The sequence below is a fragment of the Hippichthys cyanospilos genome, chromosome 8, assembly GCF_059441005.1.
Source record: "Hippichthys cyanospilos isolate Australia breed blue-spotted pipefish chromosome 8, RoL_Hcya_1.0, whole genome shotgun sequence".
In the NCBI taxonomy this organism is placed as follows: domain Eukaryota; kingdom Metazoa; phylum Chordata; class Actinopteri; order Syngnathiformes; family Syngnathidae; genus Hippichthys; species Hippichthys cyanospilos.
The window spans coordinates 6609253-6627310 of record NC_142376.1 but is presented as its reverse complement, the minus strand read 5'-3'; the positions used below and the strand labels follow the sequence as shown (position 1 = coordinate 6627310).

Genomic DNA, 18058 nt, shown 5'->3' with positions numbered 1-18058 from the left:
GTTTTCTAAAATGGGTCTCTGGTTTAGATAATTGCAATTATTACTGTATAATGCATACATTGAAGGAGCTTTTTTTTCTGTCTGAGCTGGAATGTCCGACTGCCTTTGAATGCACCACACAGTTAGCGGCTAGTACTAATACCGGAGACATGAATGACTTGTGGTTTGGTTGGCGTTCTTTATCAACAATGCATTTTTCTTATTTTAAAGTGGTAGTTGGTAGTGGTGGTTGGTAGCACAACCACAACATGAAAATAAAAGCATCCTACGGTCATTGAATTCCGGGTATTTTGTGTGTTTATCCTGGTCTACCTTATTAGCGGTGTAATATTTTTTTGTATTTGTCCCAAAGTGTTACAGTAACACTTAAATTATTAATCAGTGAAAGAGGTGTCAGGAAGCTGATTTTTCCAAGAGGGCGCTATTGAGCGAGTCCTTGGGAGCGAAGGGTCAGAAGATCCAATTAAGTCATCTCCGCTTTTGACCATAACAACTGTTCCGCAACAAAAGCCCAGCTCAATAAGTGAAGCTATAAAAGCTACGTCGATAGCATCCGACTGCGCATTAATGTGCCAAATAAATAAACCGGCGGTGAAATGCATAGTTGCGTACATTGAGTCTACCTTATAGATGCTTGTAAAAATAGCTCGACGAAGACTAATTGCGCTAAATAATGGATCAACGAGACGGGAGAAAAGAAAAAGACGAAAAAAGGCCTTCTCGGAATAACACGTTTGCCTTCAGGTGAATCTCCACACGCTTCCTCTTCATCATTTTTAAATCATGCCATTCAATATTAAATGGTGGTAATCGCTTATCATTGAGGTGAGGAGATGGGAACCTGCCCCCCGGTGATGTCATCCTGTTGAAAACAAGCCTGTGATGTCATCCCGCACTCGTTGACTCCTTCGCTTTAACGTGAGCGCAATTAGGCGCGGTATACGGGATGACCTTGTTATGAAATATTGATAGGCGCCATTTTATGGAAAATAAATGGACAACTGGCCGCTGCACTTGTAGCTGTCCGGACCCGAGTGTGTTTTGGTTGACTTGTTAGATTTGTGTTTTGTAGCAAGTCGTAAAACTTGAGTAAAATGACAAAATCATCAACGGTGAGTTTTGTTGACATGGTTTAAAATTGGTTGCGACGGGGTTGCTCAATATTGAAATCGCGATTATTCATCATGTTTGGTTAAACATGTCTACTTATTACCATTTTTTGTTTTTAAACAAGCAGTATATAAACAAGGTTTCAAATACAAATAATAATGATAAACTAAAATAAATAATAAAATAAAATAAAATAAAATAAATAAATAAAGTAAATAATAATGAATGGCAAAAACTTGGCACATGGGGCAACAGAGCTAACTTACTTGCTGAGTGCAAACCAATGAAAAAAATGAAGCCTACTTAGGACCCAGCACGTTATTTATTTTTAAGCAAATTTTAATCAATTTTCAACAACCGAATTTATTTCCAATTTTGAATTTTTCAAAATTATTGACAGCTAGCACCGTAAAGAATAGGAATCAGGTGAGAAACAACACCATTTCACACTGGTAAATAGGGTGAGAAAATAAGAGGTTTTAGTCATGCAGACGTGTGGGAAACATTGCCCCCTGGTGGTAGTGCTTGATTTGACTTGTAATCCCCCAAAAATCTTGACTTTTGGAGTGTTAATATCGCTGTGAATCGGTTTAATTAATCGTGGCAGCCAATTTTGTGATTGCGATTAAAACTCGATTAATTGCGCAGGTTGTTTCTCACCTGATTCTTATTCTATACGGTGCTAGCTGTCAATAATTTTGACAAGTTTACCAAATTGCATGTTGCTGAGGTAAACTAGCTTCAGGGGCTGAATTGTGAAAACGTTTTGGTTGGGCAATTTCATCATTGAATGACCCCGGAAAAATCACTTGTCTTTTTGAGCAAGGGTTTTAAAGACTTTTTTTGTGGGTCTACTCATTAAGACATAGACCACATTTTGTGTTATTAAGATGAACTAGTAATGTAAATCTTTAAAATACAGTGTTTCATGTTGGTTGGTAATCAGGGAATTTCTAGACATTCTTGTCAAAAATTTCCCTGGGTATGTCCTAAATGACCCTAAAACGACTGCTTCATCACAAAAATGCAGACTGCATTTTGAAAATACTTTAAAACATTTCCTCTTTATGACTAAGAACACCTAAAAAGGCAGGTACAGACCAAAGTCGCAATTTTCTGTTTTCAGGCGTATAAGTTTTCAAGAATTTTCTGTGTGTACTCATGATAGACACACCAATCATTTTTCTAAAATTAGACTGGTTACGATACGAAGCGATTAAAAAAAAAACTGTGGCGCATTGTTGAAACCTCAAACGTTAACTGATCCTCATCAGAGATGTTTATCTTAATTAACGCTGCCTGAAAGTGTAAAATGAGACTAACACAAAGATAAAATTATCAGTCCAAATCTGTCAAAGTGATTATCACAGCTGTTAGCTGTGCTTCAAAAACAGCACGTGTACAAATCTAAAAAAAAAAAAAAAAAAAAATTCATCCGCAAGTGTGGATAAATCGTTAGAGTCTCACAAACTTGGCAAAGTCTTGTTATTTAAGGCCGGAGTAGTTTTTAACAAAGCTTTAACTTTAGCGAGCGTTCTTCCATGGAATAAAAGCGCAAACGTCAACCTGTCAATCCGAAGACATCCCGACAAACTTGATACGCTATTTACAAACAAGCCATTATAGCGTGTGCTAAGAGGATTAGCTTACATGTCACTGTCAGTGTTCAGGCAAAGTGCAACTTTGGATTTTAATGGTCACTGTCTTGTTGTCGTGTCACTCACTACAATGCTACAAAGAAATTGGTAGAAATGGGCAGAATAAACAAGAATTCTATGGGATTTACATTTGCCACATTACACAATTATCTTGCATAATATATATATATATATATATATATATATATATATATATATATATATATATATATATATATATATATATATATATATATGTAATTTTAGGCCGCAACTTTTTTCTCATGATTTGAGCCCTGCGGCTTATGTGCGGGTTCTTTTTTTATTTTTATTTTTTTGGGCTAGCCTCCAGGAGGCAGTCCACCAGTGAAACAAATGTGTGAATCTGTCATTTTCTGGAACAACTAAAAAAGATGTGAATCAATAGTTGCATTCAATACTTTTCAAAATATTACATTAAAAGACCTTTGTGAAAATTGTGACGTGTACTTTAATATATGATTGTAGATATGAATTAGATATGCAGCGCTTTGATACGCTGATACTGTTGCAGTAAGATGGCAATCTTTGAATACACATTTACAAAAAAGGTATTAAAAATTCTATATACCATATTTCTTTGTAAAATGATGTTATGACCTGCGGCCTACAGTACGTGCGGCTTATATTCCGAAAAATAAATGTATAAATGTGTATGTGTGTATATATATATATATATATATATATATATATATATATATATATATATATATATATATATATATATATATATATTTACGTACACACAGTATATGTATATATCCTTGATATTTTTGCATAAATCGTCCCGACGCAAGTTGTTTGTGTCGTCACTGGAGCGGCCTAATTCCACCTGACATCAACCCCCGTTGACTCGACTATTCCAATATTCTGATCAGCGGCGCATAATGCGGACGGCCATGAATAATTTGAAGGCATTCGGTGAAAGTCTGATTATCCCAAGCAAATTCTGTTCTGAGAGGAGGCGGATCCAAAAACACCATTAGGCAGGTGGTACGGCATGAATTAAAAATTGAGCGACGCGCTTTAGCGGTCGGGCTTACCTAGCAACACACACACCTACACACACACAAATACACCTTGGGTTTTTCGTGACAGAAGCCCGCCATCACTTCAACCTGAAAAAAAGTGATCCGGACACGCGTCGGTGACCCACATAGCCCCTCGCTCGCCGACACCCTCTTCCCATGATGTTTTCACAATGTTTTACCATCCGATTTCCTTCGGGCGGCTTCTCGGCCGACGTGTGAATCAGACGACAAACACCGCAAAGATGTGGGGATGCGTTAGCGCGCTGTCATGAAGACGGGACATGTATCCGGAGAGACATTTCACTTTGAGAGGAAACACTGCGGCGGGATTCAATAAAATAAGACAAAGTGATAAAAGAAATGAGGTGATAGCACCGTGGAAGAAGGAGAGGGTAAACCCAATTTTGGGGATTATTTACAGCGGTGCGAGGGATGTTGCAAGAACTACGCATAGCTACAAAGATTTTTTTTTTTTTAGACTTTTTGAAGTTTAGTTTTTTTAAAAGCCTAAAGCTTATGCAACCATATTAAAATTAAAAAAAAAACATAAGAGCATCTAAAGTTGTTTTTTGTCTCAAAAATATGCCAATTGTAAGATTTAACATATCTACACATTTTGTCACATATTCTTCTATATTTTACTACAGTACTGTATTTTGCTAAACAAATTGTACCTTTGAAAAAAACTACCAAGAGTAAATATTTTTTTTTATATTCCGCCCAGAAATCTTTCGACATTTTCCATCAAAAATGTGTTAACTTTGCAGTAAAAATCCTACTGCGGTTAAAAATCCAAATAGCCTGTCAAAAGTGATTCTGTATATTTAAGTTTACATTACACCAAAATCCTGTAGTGCAATGTTGAAATGATACAAAATGCTTTATTAGGTGCTACGCAAAATTTATCAGGTTATTATTTTTAAACAAATTTTATCATGATTTTCTTATCATCATTTATTAGTGGTTAATTATTACTGTCCTTATTGCACTATTACTTTTTTTTTTGTTTTTGTTTTATTGCCTGCTTTATTATTCGCCCGATTATGGAATGTAGTCTGCATACGACAATAAAACTCTTAAATCTTGAAAGTTTGCTTGGAGTTTTTCTCAAAATGGGGGTTCCTGGAGCTATGGAGTTAAAAAAAAAAAAAAAAAATTGAAGAAAAAAAAAAGCGATTATGAGTTTGCAGCACATTTTTTCCTTATGTATCACAAACAAAGTGAAAATCACAAAAAAGGAAAAGTTCACCCAGTGGTGCCATTCTATTGGGTAGTACCAAAAATGATTTATACTTTTTATATTAATAATAATAATATATTAAAATATATCAAATATAAATCAATAATAATAAAATAGAAAAGAGACCAGAAAAGAAGATCATAATGCAAAAAACAAAAACAAAAAAAATCTCCACAGCATGTTTTCTACAGGCTGCTGAATATTTAATACGCACGCCATCATTCTGCCCTCTTCACATCCCTCTTTCATCCCCAACTTGGCCACACAGATGGAGATTGTGAGCCTCGACGGCGTATTACCGCATCTCGATCTGCCTTCCGCACCGCGCAGCCACTCGCCGGCCGGGTCGCGGAAAGAGGGGCGGGAATAAAATCCGGCGAAGGAGGCGGAGGGAGAGGCCAGATAATTGAGAGGGAATTAGTCCATCGGGAATGCCAAACTCCAGTGAGGGCGAGCGAGAGAGAGAGAGAGGGAGAGAAGCGTAGATGCAGGAATAAAATGTACGCCATGGCAAACATGTTTATCTCATCCGTCGGCTCAAGTGTTGACTGCGTGACGCCGGTTCAAAGCTTTGTCACCCGCTCGTCTCCTTTGCCGGATTTTGTCTGTCAGCCGCACAAAAGAGAGAAAGAAATAATCCTCCAGGTCTCCCATAACAATGCCCCCTATTTTAAAAATAATATAATATACAGTATAGTGGGTTAAAACCGTAGACTGGCAGTTAGCAAGTCTATGTTTGGGGTTTGAATTTGGGGGTCTGCATGTTCTCCCTGTGCCTGGTCGGGGTTTTCTCTGGGTGTTTTCAAAAATATTGGTTTTAGTTTTAGGACTGTCAATGTGTGAATACCGTAGTTCCTTAGGGCATGTTTGGAAATGAATTCCGAGGCTATGATTGCTTCACTTCCACCATTTGGAAATCCGCAGCGTTGTAGTTTTTCGTTTTGCTAGGTTCCATCTTCCTGTTTTTACTCAATTTCTGGATTTGGTTAAAGCCAATGTGAAGTGGATTTTTGTGAACAAATTACTTTGATTTGAATCTTGTGTCTAACAAGAGTTACGCTTACCCGTAGCGATGTGACATTCACATCCTTTTGAACGGCCCCTCACTTTTGTGTGCCTGTTTGGGGTCCGCTGCCGGTTCAGGTTCCGAGGTATTGAGACCTTTAAAGAGCCAAGAGTCCCTTCACTACTAACTCCTGACTGGCTAGCTCCTATAACAGTGGTTCTTAACCTGGGTTCGATCGAACCCTAGGGGTTTGGTGAGTCGGTCTCAGGGGTTCGGTGGAGCCTCCGCCGCAGAGGTCCACCCCTCAGTCTAGTCTGCAGTTAGTGAGCACAGTCAATGAAAGCGTCCTGCTCTGAGATTTCCTACCATGTACTGTGTTGGTTTTGTTATTTGAACAAGGGGATATTAATGCACAATTCATTTTGTGCACCAGTAAAAAAAAAAATCATATTTTATTTTTTGCTAAAGAAGGGTTCGGTGAATGAGCATATGAAACTGGTGGGGTTCGGTGCCTCCAACAAGGTTAAGAACCACTGTCCTATAAGATCAACATGGGTTTTATGAAATGCGTGGTCGATTGTAAATTACTGTATTTTCCGCACTATAAGGTGCACCTTAAAGCCTTATTATTTTATAAAAATCTGATGGTGCGCCTTATAATCAGGTGCGCCTTATATATGGATCAATATTGGATTGGGATTGGTAGATGGGGAATGAACTGATAAAGTAAGCTTTACCTGTTTCTTTTGTGTGTTTACAGTTGAACAAGTTTGCTCATATTGGTTATTATGCTGTTGAGAAATTAGAGTTATTATTTGAGTGATTGTTATTAATTTGAGTATTACTATATTGTGATTGAAAAGCTTTTAAAATTTGTCATTAATTGAGGGTGTGCCTTATAATCCGGTGCGCCTTATATATGGAAAAAGTTTTAGGATATGTCAGTAGTTGAGGGTGCGCCTTATAATCCGGTGCGCCTTATGTTGCGGAAAATATGGTAATAAAAAGTCTAAGTCTGTGCATATCCAAGTTTAAGAATGCTAAATTTAACAACGTTAGCAATGGAGCTATCAAAAGGTTTCGGGAATAGGGAATTCCACTTCATCTGAACTTAGTAGAATGTGCTTGATAAATAAATGCATCTAGCCCTTTGGCTAGCGTCGTCTTCACCTAATTGTGTCACTCACTCATGATGGGCGACATTTTCCAGGTCACGGCTAAACGTTTGAAAAGCAGAAAAGTGCCACTCCCGACAAAAAAAACACGGGTCGGGAGAACGGAAATTAATGACGGAATGCATTTTTCATCCAGCTTACAAGAGGCAAGGTGTAATGTGGGCGTGTTTGCCCCCATGAAAGATGCATAGATGGCACCACCGGAGCGGTATAAAGAATTTAGCGCTAGAAAGGATATATGACAAATAAATCAAGATGCAAATCTCACCGGGGCACCGCTGGGACTTCTCCAATGAAAACGCTCTGAATAATTAAAGAGGAAGAGGAAACATTTCATCAATGAGAAGAGCACTGAAAAAGATGCTCTTCCTATTTTTTAACGCTCTCTTGGGGGGCTTTTCAGAAGAGGAATAGTCTGCGGGGTAAACTGGCAAAAGCTCCTCCTCAGAACAAAACAGTCAAAGCAAAGCTTTTCAAAAACGGGCGTTCTTCAGAGGAACAGAGAAGAAATCAAGTTTGTTAGTCACCTTACAGGAGAAAGATTGCGGCAGAAAGAAATCAAATAGAAAAAACTACAAAAATAAACCCAGTTCCACAAAATGTTTGCCTCTTTTGTGAAATTTTTCCACAAAATTTAGACTTCAACGAAAAACTGAGAAATTCATCCAGTTTCACTTGGGGGCCAAAGAGGAAAAAAATGGTAGGCTTGTTTATCATAAGTAGACCAATGAAAATGTCGAAGCCCTGTGCCTTTTATTTTGGTTCGAAGCAGGGATTTTAGAGTGAATTTAGCCATTCATGAGGGTTCTTTAAAAGATGGACTTGTACCACTGGAACAAATTGAAAATGTTCATCAGGAGTAAACCCCCCCAAAAAGTCCCAAAAAGCTATGCCCAAAGGACACATGAAGGCTGCCATTTCCTTTCAAAGTGGTTATTTTAGGAAGAATTTGACCAGTTGCAAGGATTTTTTTCATAAACGGAGTTATTAAAATGAACATTTGAACAATTCAGCCACTAAAGCTAGTTTTCTTTAGCGAAATGAAATTTGGAAGGCATGTCACTCATGACTAGACCCACAAAAACCACATAAGAAGTCTGATATTATATTAACCAAACTAATTTCACTTTACAACATGGAATTCCGTAGATTTCTCATTAATTAGTAAACCCTAATGTGGTCTCAATCATGAAGGTTTGAAGCGGCCATTTCAGGATCCTTTAGCTACTGTATGTTTGGGCAAAATTCTAAAAAAACGTTTCAAGGCGTGTCAAGAAAACACAGACAGAAAACGTAATGTGTTGCGTTTAGGTAGGTGAAATTTTATGTCTGCTCTTGTTTGGAAAATTCTGTTCAAGAAATTGAAAATTGTAAGCCTGTCTTCAAGGAGACACAAAAAATCAAGAACCTACGCCCAAAAGACACAGAGAATTTGCTATTTTAGTCCCATTTTAGCCAATTCCAAAGACGTCTCCTCGTGGCATGAAGGGGTAAAGGGCACAGGACTCATCTCCATGGTGAATCCGAAGCTTGCCAAGCACAACTGTCTTGGCGACAGCGTCACCAGGGATACGGTCTCCCCCGTATATAGGGTTCATTGATTAGAGTTGGAGCTCACCCCAGAGTCTTTGGAATGATTAAACACCAAAAGTGTGTTTTTTAGCAGAGAAAGTCTAGGGAATTGTGGGAAGGACTCCTAGGTCATATTCATTAAGAGGTTGGAGGTCTTGTTCTCAGTCCAAACTGTATTTCACTGCTTTGTGACTTCATTGGGGGAGATTACTGGCGGATAACCTTCACAGGTTTGTTCTTAGTTTACTGTTGATGCAAAGAAAATGTTGACCCCAACCATTATTTTATCCAAAGAAATGCTTTAAGCTAGTTGACCTTGAAATGATCATCCAACTGGCGACATGCTTTGTCCATACTATCAAAGGCGTTGACAAAATAGCTTGGTTTTGTCAATGCTCTACCATCCAGTTTACAGTTGGGCTTGTGGGAGTTCGTCAAAGTATAAGCCACAGAATTAGCCAGAAATCAATCCTTCAGACCAAAATGGCTTATTTCCTGTTCTAATTCAGTTATGGGTCATGACACTTGGTGAAACTGGTGTCTGAGGCTAAGATGTTTTTAAACATTCCTGGTATTGCCTCCAAGAAATTGATTGGGTTTGATCATAAACACAGGGACTTTGTCTAAAGAACTAAAGAAGGAAATGGGAGCGTCACTAAAGATTTGATGCGTGTTTTTGCTTGCGCTCTGCCTGAGTGCTGCGGTAAAGCGTGAATGGCGTGTCATCCTGGGTTAAACGCAGCGATTTAAATGAGGTGACATAGCGGAGTAGTGACTAATGTGCCAGCTCAGCGTCACATCGCTGGATAAAGAGTGACTGATGCGTCCAAAGAGTTTGTTGACACCGGTTGTCTTCACCCTTTTTAAGCGTTAAATGTCGCTGACCTGACACTAAGTTTCCTTTAAAGTTGGATTGATGCGTTGCGGTCGTTACCGCCATTTAGATCACCGGACAATGAATACTATGGCGATGTCATCAATAATGGATCGTATTGATGTCCTAAATGTTTGCGGAGAAAGTTAAGCCACTTCTGAACTCGCGCTTTGTGGCGTTATGGCCTGGGATTTCATCAAACATCAGCAATCAAGGCCCCATTTACTGTTCCAAAAGAAAGTACGCATAAATAGTGAACATACGAAATACCCGCATGTTGTTTCTGTCTGCAAGCTTAAACCAAGGAGGTATCATATCCCATGATGCATTTTGGGATGCTATCACAATGGCTGCTACGACAACAAGAAGGAGAAGCGAGCAGACCGGGAGATAATGAATGACGTTCCAAGAGACCGACTGTCCGAAAAAGGAACGACTGAACAACCGGGAGACTGAGACCAACCAACAGATCACCAATTTCTGATTGTAAATTATTACTATTAATAAAATCTATGTGCTACTTTAAAAAATTGCACAATGAAGAAAATTATTTTTAGAAAACATGAATTGTAGTAGAATTTGAATGTGATTGGGAGGTTAGAATAGTAGCTTTTAAAGCAATTCATTGAATTCAAAGAAAATAATTGATTTGCGTACTATCTTTCTGCTTTGGGTACTAAGTGTGAAAGTGGTTTGTGTGAAGCTACCTCCAAGAAAGAGACGGAAAGAACTTCCTCTTCTTGGCAGGCGAGTCACTGCGGCGGAGGGGGGGTAGTTGGGTAGACGGGTGGAGAGACAGCGACAGGGACGTGGGTCTTTTGTGTTTTTTGTTGGCCGTCTGGACGCCCCCCCGTGGCCCATGGACACACGCCTGCTTCACAAGATGGTTGCTTGGGAAGATGGCCATGAGTTGGGTAAGCTTGTCGTCCTGGTTACTGAGTTGCGACACACAGAAAAAAAAACTGAAAAACTCACAAGACTTAACAGTGATTCCCAATGTGCCATGGAAATTTTCGAAAATTTCACTTAATTACTCTGAAAAGTATTATTTAGTTACGTAAACCGCTGGCTCAAATTATAAATCCTAACCCACTAGCCCTAAATCAAACATTTAACCTTATCTCAAACCTTTAAGACTAAACTCCAAGCCTATACCCAAACCTTCTAACCCACTATTATGAACTTTAAACCCAAATGCCCAAGCCCGAAGCATAAACCAAACCGATTACCCAAATAATCGCCCAAAAGACCATATCCCACTGAGGGGCGAATGTTGGCAAGTAAGTAAGTACTAATATACTCTGTTGTGACTCTGAGGTAATGTCAGTTTTGATCATGTTAGGCTTCGTTCAAGGGCACAATTGTTCTTATGATCTTCTAAGAGCATTCCCTAAAATCATAATTGTTCTGAAACGGACTCGATTGTTTCTCCACAAAAAAGTAACTTTCCGAATGTCTTAAGAATGCAAGAACACTTGTGACCTTGAACGAACCCTGATAAATTCCTAACGTAAATACGCATTCACTATTACTCGCAAGTGTACGTTGGGATGAGGGGCTTAACTCCCCCACTCAAAACCAAGCCTTAACCTCTAAACCCAAACCCCACCTCTTTTACCGATTTTTAGCAGGACACACTCATGTGAAGGATCCCAGATGGAGGTTTTCCAGAGTTGGCAACAGCTAAAGGTGACTTGCTAAAGTGTTTTTGATTATTTTCCCGGCGATGTGTCGCTATGTCCTGAGTGATTTTCACTTGTTAAATAACTCGTCCTTGCCACTTTGTCAGACATATTATCACTAAACTCCCTGAATAAAGCATCCAAATCCCTAAATCTCATCCTTATATTTTTTTAACAGTGTTAGAAGGATCGTCCCCGCTATTGTCACTTCCCTCGGGAGCAAATCTTTTTTTTTTTTCAAAGCCAGAGATGGAAATGGTGGCCGTGGCGCAAAGCTGGTGACACACTCTCAAAGGAAGTGTCAGCTCTTCAGGCCTCGCCTTTGTCTACTGGGTAATTTCATTGGAGAGGCACGACGGTGCGTCCCCCGGTCCACGCATTCAAACCTTGTGTCCCGACGTTGGCTCGCTTCCTGATGCCGAGATTTTTTTTTCCCCCTCTACGACTGAAGGAGGCCCTGGGGTTGAGGATTTCGAAGGAGGGGGGGGCGATTGTACCGGGCTCCTGAGAGGGCCCCATTGTCAGGTTCTCAACAGGCCAACCTGCCCCACCATTACCTGCGTGTCATCTCAAGGGCGGGAGGCAAATTAGTCAGCAGATAATGAAGCTTTCTTTGATTGCACTGGATAGAGAGAGGGGCTGGGTTCAGGGGATCTCCAGTACAAGGGGGGAGTTCCACGGGGGCATGAGAAGCATGCCTGCTGTCAACGGATGCTCTGTTCCTCACAGATGCCGGTATATGAGGGTTGAAAGATACATGGGGAATGGAGAGGCAAAGAGGCGGGAGGGAGCCACATTCCCGTTCTCCAGGTGAACAGGGTTCACTCAAGGTTTCTTCAACAGACCTCGGATATGTTTCAAACAGAGTTTACGCAAAACTGGCACTTTAGAAGGCCTAAAATTCCCACTTTGCCTGTTCATCCAGATGAGGCAGGAGATTGTCTAACTCTCCATGTGCAGCTCGCCTTATACAGTAGATAAATCACTACAACATCTATGAATGACTCCATTGGATCAGACTGAAGCTAGAAAGGTTACAGAAAAGATCTCCATGTACAAAAAAAACTAGTCTTTCGTGCACGTTTCATGCTATACATTTTGATAGATAGATCAATTAAAAACGACTATAGGTTCTGGAGCCAAGAGGATTCATTTAAAGCCATCAGTGGTACCAGAGGGTCCGAGCTGAGACAGCCATGAGCCAGATGAGAGGAAGGAATAAAGGAATTTCCTCTTCTTTTGTCTCGCTTTCTGGGTCAAGGCCTAATTGATTTGCTGATTAGTCGTCCATCAACCTAAATCACAACCTGTCTCCGCACCTGCCACGGTAGGCGTGAGCTCCCCCGTGAAGGATCCATTAATGTTTTTTAACACATCTATTCTAGTCTGAGCTGGGAGTAATAACACACAATGCAAAAATCATTTTGTTTTTCATTTGCCACCATCAGGGGAAATTTGTCATAACACACGAACGAACAGAATGAAATTGTAGAGGGGTTGTTAGTGTCACTGATGTGTCTAATTTGTGCTACCATAAGATACTCTACATGGCAATTATCTCCTCAAAAGCACAATGTGGCTATCATTCCCCCAAAGGATGTAATTATCTTTGAAAAACTTGTCTAAGAACTCTGACAAATGAACACTTTTACTTTCCCGAAGTAGAATCGCCATTTAGTGAGCCTTTGAAAAGATTAATTTGCTAATCAGATGGCCACACATAACCCAAGAAAAAAAATCTGGAGAGGACGAAGAGAACATCAAGATAGGATCAGAACAGAAGAACATAAAGTCAGAACCAAATAAAGACCAAGTGAGAAACGTCCAAGGATCAATTGAGGATGAAATAAGAGCCAGATCATTCCAAATAATGCATTAACTCAGAATCAGCTTAGAACTGGGTGAGAACTACTTTAGGACCATATGAAAATCAATTAATTAATAAAGGAGCAAGTGAAAATCAGTTAAGGACTATTCAATGAGCAAGTGAAAATTGGTTAAAGACAAAGCCATTAAGGCCTGAGTGAAAAACAGTTAGGACCAAGCGAAAACCTGCTTAGGACAAAATTTACAACACGGACAACATTGGAGTTAGAAACAAATGAAAAACTGTTTAAGATTAAGTGAAGTACAAAGTGAGGACCACTTTGGTACCATATTAAGAACTGGTTAAAAAATAAGTATGGATTAGTTTAGAACCAGGTGGAGACCTAGTTAAGGATTTGTAAATGAGAAATAGTTGAAAACCATTTGTTTAGGAATAAGAGTACAAATTTAGCACCACAAAAGTAAAAAATGAAACAAATAAGAACAAGTCTAGGGCAAATCGAGAACCAGTTCAGGGCCATTAAAGAAGCAAGTCGGAACCAGTTTAGGTCCAAACCATTGTCTTAGTGAGATCAAGTTAGGGCTCAAATGAGAACCGAGTCAGAGTCTTTTTATCACCATTTCAGAATTCATTTTCAACCAAAGGAGATCCGATATAGGCCCATTCAAATGACAATGATTTTGCTTGGCCTGTGCCCCATCATTTTGCGGTTTGAGAGTCCTGTGGTGGTAACCTGACACCAACGACCGATGCTGATCGCTCCCCACCAGCCTGCGCCAGGCCAAACCAGCTGCAATCATAATACTTAGCATAACAATCATAATACTTAGCATAATTCCTTCAAAGTGGAGCCATCACTGAGCCTTCACTCAAGCACAGTATCCCTAAGCAAATGTGAATGTCCCAAACATGCGGATATCACTTTTTTCAAATAGCGCGTTTTTTTTTTCTTTATTATTGTTTGTTTGTTTATTTTCCCCAGCAAATGGCTCTCGCACTTGGCGGCGCGCGGCTGAAGCCTAATTAAAATGGTGGAGCATTTTGCAACAAAACTCCCAAAGTGGTATGTTCTGAAGCGCTGTGTAAACAAATTGTGTTTAATTTTACATGAGTATTTGCTGGGCGCCGTGTCGTTAATAAGCCAGACTTGCTCATCAGACTGTAAGTAGCTAGCTTCATGTATAAAATATAAGAGGAGGGATAGACTGAGCCTGAAGCCCCAAACAGGACTCCAGTGGGTCTCAGCTGGGGTTTTTGGAATACGTCAACACCTGGACCAGACAAGCGACTTCGTTGACTAATAGACCCTGTAAAGTCATATCTATCTATCTATCTATCATGCTGAGCTAGCTAGCTAAATATCTATCTATCTATCTACATATCTATCATGCTGAGCTAGCTAGCTAAATATCTATCTATCTATCTATCTATCTATCTACATATCTATCATGCTGAGCTAGCTAGCTAAATATCTATCTATCTATCTATCTATCTATCATGCTGAGCTAGCTAGCTAGCTAGCTAAATATCTATCTATCTATCTATCTATCTATCTATCTATCATGCTGAGCTAGCTAGCTAGCTAGCTAAATATCTATCTATCTATCTATCTATCTATCTATCTATCATGCTGAGCTAGCTAGCTAGCTAAATATCTATCTATCTATATCTATCTATATCTATATATATATATATATATATATATATATATATATATATATATATATATATATATATATATATACAGTGGGCCCCCGGGTTACGAACTTAATCCGTTCAGCGGCTACGCTCGTATCTCGGATTGCTCGTATAGCGGGCAATCCAAACCCATGTTATTTCGTGAATGCGTGCAACGCGCGCAGAAGCCTTAGGTAAGATCATCACGCTGTATACATATATTAATATTGAGTCACATAATCTACTGTACTGTTTAATTAAATAACAAATACAAAGGAATAACGACTTTTACCTTTGGAAAGATGTGACTTGAGCTGAGATAAGCAGAAGTCAACACTATAAATCAGACATGCTATTGGTCTTACAGTGTCACAGTAACTTTTTCAGTCAGGGTTTTCTCTACTTCCTTCCATCCCAACCAGATGTGCCATCAAGCTAGATAAAGGCGTTCGGCCAATAGCATATCGGCACTTCTGTGATTGACGTGTGATGCCGGCCAATAGCATCTCCGTGAGTGAGACCAGGTGACCTTAATCGACCAATAGCATATTGGCGTCTGACTGATACTGACTGATACTTATTGGCACGTTTTTTAAACGGTTGGAATGTATTGACATCTAATTGATTAAAACACATTTAAACCTGTGACGATTCTTTGTCCTGCATTCAGCACACTTAATTTCATGTCAGCTGTTTTTCCCGACGTGAATTGAGCTGAGTGGAGGCGGAGGAGAGGGTGTGTGTGTTATATTAACTAGGCACCGTACTTATAACTTGATCGAACATTAGTTCACTGTTGGTTTCAACTCACAGTATTGCAACAAGGGCGCTGTCCCAAAGCATGTCGGGAGGTTGCCGTCTAACATGACATACAGTTATGTAGAACGACCATTAAACAGCACTGATATTCCACCCGTAAAAGGATGCAGAGATTAACGCTCTACGCTAACACGGCAACGCAAATAGGCTATTGGTCTTACAGTGTTACAGTAACTCTTTCAGTCAGGGTGCAAATCACGGAGATACTAAAACATCATCCTCTTATTTCTTCCTTTACCGCTGCTAGTAATTTTAGAAGCTATGTCTAACAGATAAAGTTTGCAAAGTCTTCAAAACATTCCGTTTTTCACACATTTTCTCTACTTCCTTCCATCCTGTCCCATCAAGCTAGATAAAGGCGTTCGGCCAATAGCATATCGGCATTTCTGTGATTGACGTGTGACGCCGGCCAATAGCATCTCCGTGAGTGAGACCGGGTGACCTTAATCGACCAATAGCATATTGGCGTCTCCTTGACTGGCTGATAATTATTCGCACTTTTTTTTTTTAAACGGTTGGAATGTATTGACAATTAATTTTTAAAAAAACACACATTTAAACCAATGACAATTCTTTGTCCTGCAATCGGCACATTTAATTTCATGTCGGCTGTTTTTCTCTTTAGCTGTACAAACACTACACTTAAATGGTAATTATATTTAAACACCGTGAGTGAGACAGTCAGTGTGACGTTGTAAGACCAATAGCGTTCACGATGTCGCAACTGTTAAATTTGTTGACGCAGTTAAGCGAGAACATTACAATAAATTCGATGGCTGGATTATTCGGAATGCTCGTAAGGCGAGAGGTTTTTTCGCAAGCGGAGGATTAAAATCTCCCTGATCCACGCTCGTAAGGCGAATTGTTCGTAAATCAGGATGCTCGTAAGCCGGGGGCCGACTGTATATATATATATATATATATATATATATATATATATGGGTGGTACGGGGGGGGGTTAGAGGCAGTGCGAGAACCTTCATTCTTACAATGATATTTCGAAAAAGTGATGACAAAGGACGTCCCTTATTCGGGCAGGTCTGGTGCCGAAACTACAGAATATGCAAGGAATGCTTATAAATGCAACAATGAAGAAAAATAAGACTTTGGGTTTTTGTCGGGTGATAAATTAACATTGTAATGTGGTTAAACTCTAAAAAAAGTTGAATTTCAATGATACGGGCCTTTCAGGTCAGTTTAACGCTAGGATAGGCTTCACACTTAAAGAGACATGGATGAGCAGTAAAAAGCTCATCTCCCAACCCAATGGTTGTGGAATCGATACCGTATCCTAGCGGCCATGTCAAAGTGAACCTGGTAGTGCCCGGTCTGGCTTCACCCTCCATTGAGGTCAATGTGTGAAAATGTGAGCCTTTGTAAAGTACTATATTGTGTAAAAAGTGCTATATAATTGCACTTCATTTAGCATTTAAGTCTCGTGTGGTATTGTGGCCCTTTTTTTGACAAATTCTTCCATAATCTACTTGCAGAATTTTAGCCAAGGGATGGTAGTCCCATGGAAGTGTAATAACTAAGTCGGTCAGGCCATTTCAAACTTTGGCATGATTTCACCATTGGGTGAAACTTCAGCTCCCTAGTGTCTTTTTTCAATGCTAAATCTTTGATGTAAAATACCTAAATAACTAAATAAGAAGAGTTCAAGACAAACTGAGAAATAGTTCAGATCATGTGAAAAATAGAAACAAAGTTTTGTATCAGTAGAGAACATTTCTGAACCAAATAAGGACAAAAGCCGGTTTCCCACTGACGACATCATGCCAGCAATTGGGATTTAAAAATGAAATAAAAGCCACAATTCAGCAGACCAAAACAAGCTTACTTAAGTAATGCAATTGTGGACAATTCTAAAACAGGATGAAGAAGAAGAAGCCGGTGACGACTCGCTAGGAAAAAGACGATGCCCTAATTGAGAGATGCGCTGAAATGGTTGTAGGGTGTTTTCATTTCATGGTTCACTTCACCCCCCCCCCCCCCCCCCCCCCCCCACACACACACACACACACACACACACACACACACTTTGTGGTTTGGATCATGAATAAATGGAATAAGCTCTTAGTGAGTTACTAAATACAACCTCAGTGTCACGCTACAGCAAATCGTCTCAGTTCATTTCTCCTAATTGTTGCTTGACGTCAACACATGCAATTAACAATACAAATATTTACCATTGTGGTGCCTCCTCCACGCATACACTTTAAAGTAGACGTAAAGGCCCCATAAGGTACAATTAGGTGTCGAAAGCTATTTAAAGACTACAACTATAGCAAACATGGCCGCTTCCAGAGAAGTGCCACCTTCCATGTAATATAATTTAATGAAAACTAGACTTATGATTATATTTAAC

The 18058-nt window shown here is 39.5% G+C and overlaps 1 protein-coding gene across 1 annotated transcript in view; it reads right to left on the bottom strand.

Moving 5' to 3' along the window:
• LOC148419958 (uncharacterized) overlaps positions 1-18058 on the bottom strand; it is a 71765-nt gene that overhangs the window by 22769 nt on the left and 30938 nt on the right. The window contains exon 2 of the mRNA XM_088421016.1: positions 10392-10619. Within this exon, the coding sequence (XP_088277142.1) occupies positions 10392-10619 (228 nt within the window). The remainder of the gene's footprint in view (positions 1-10391; positions 10620-18058) is intronic.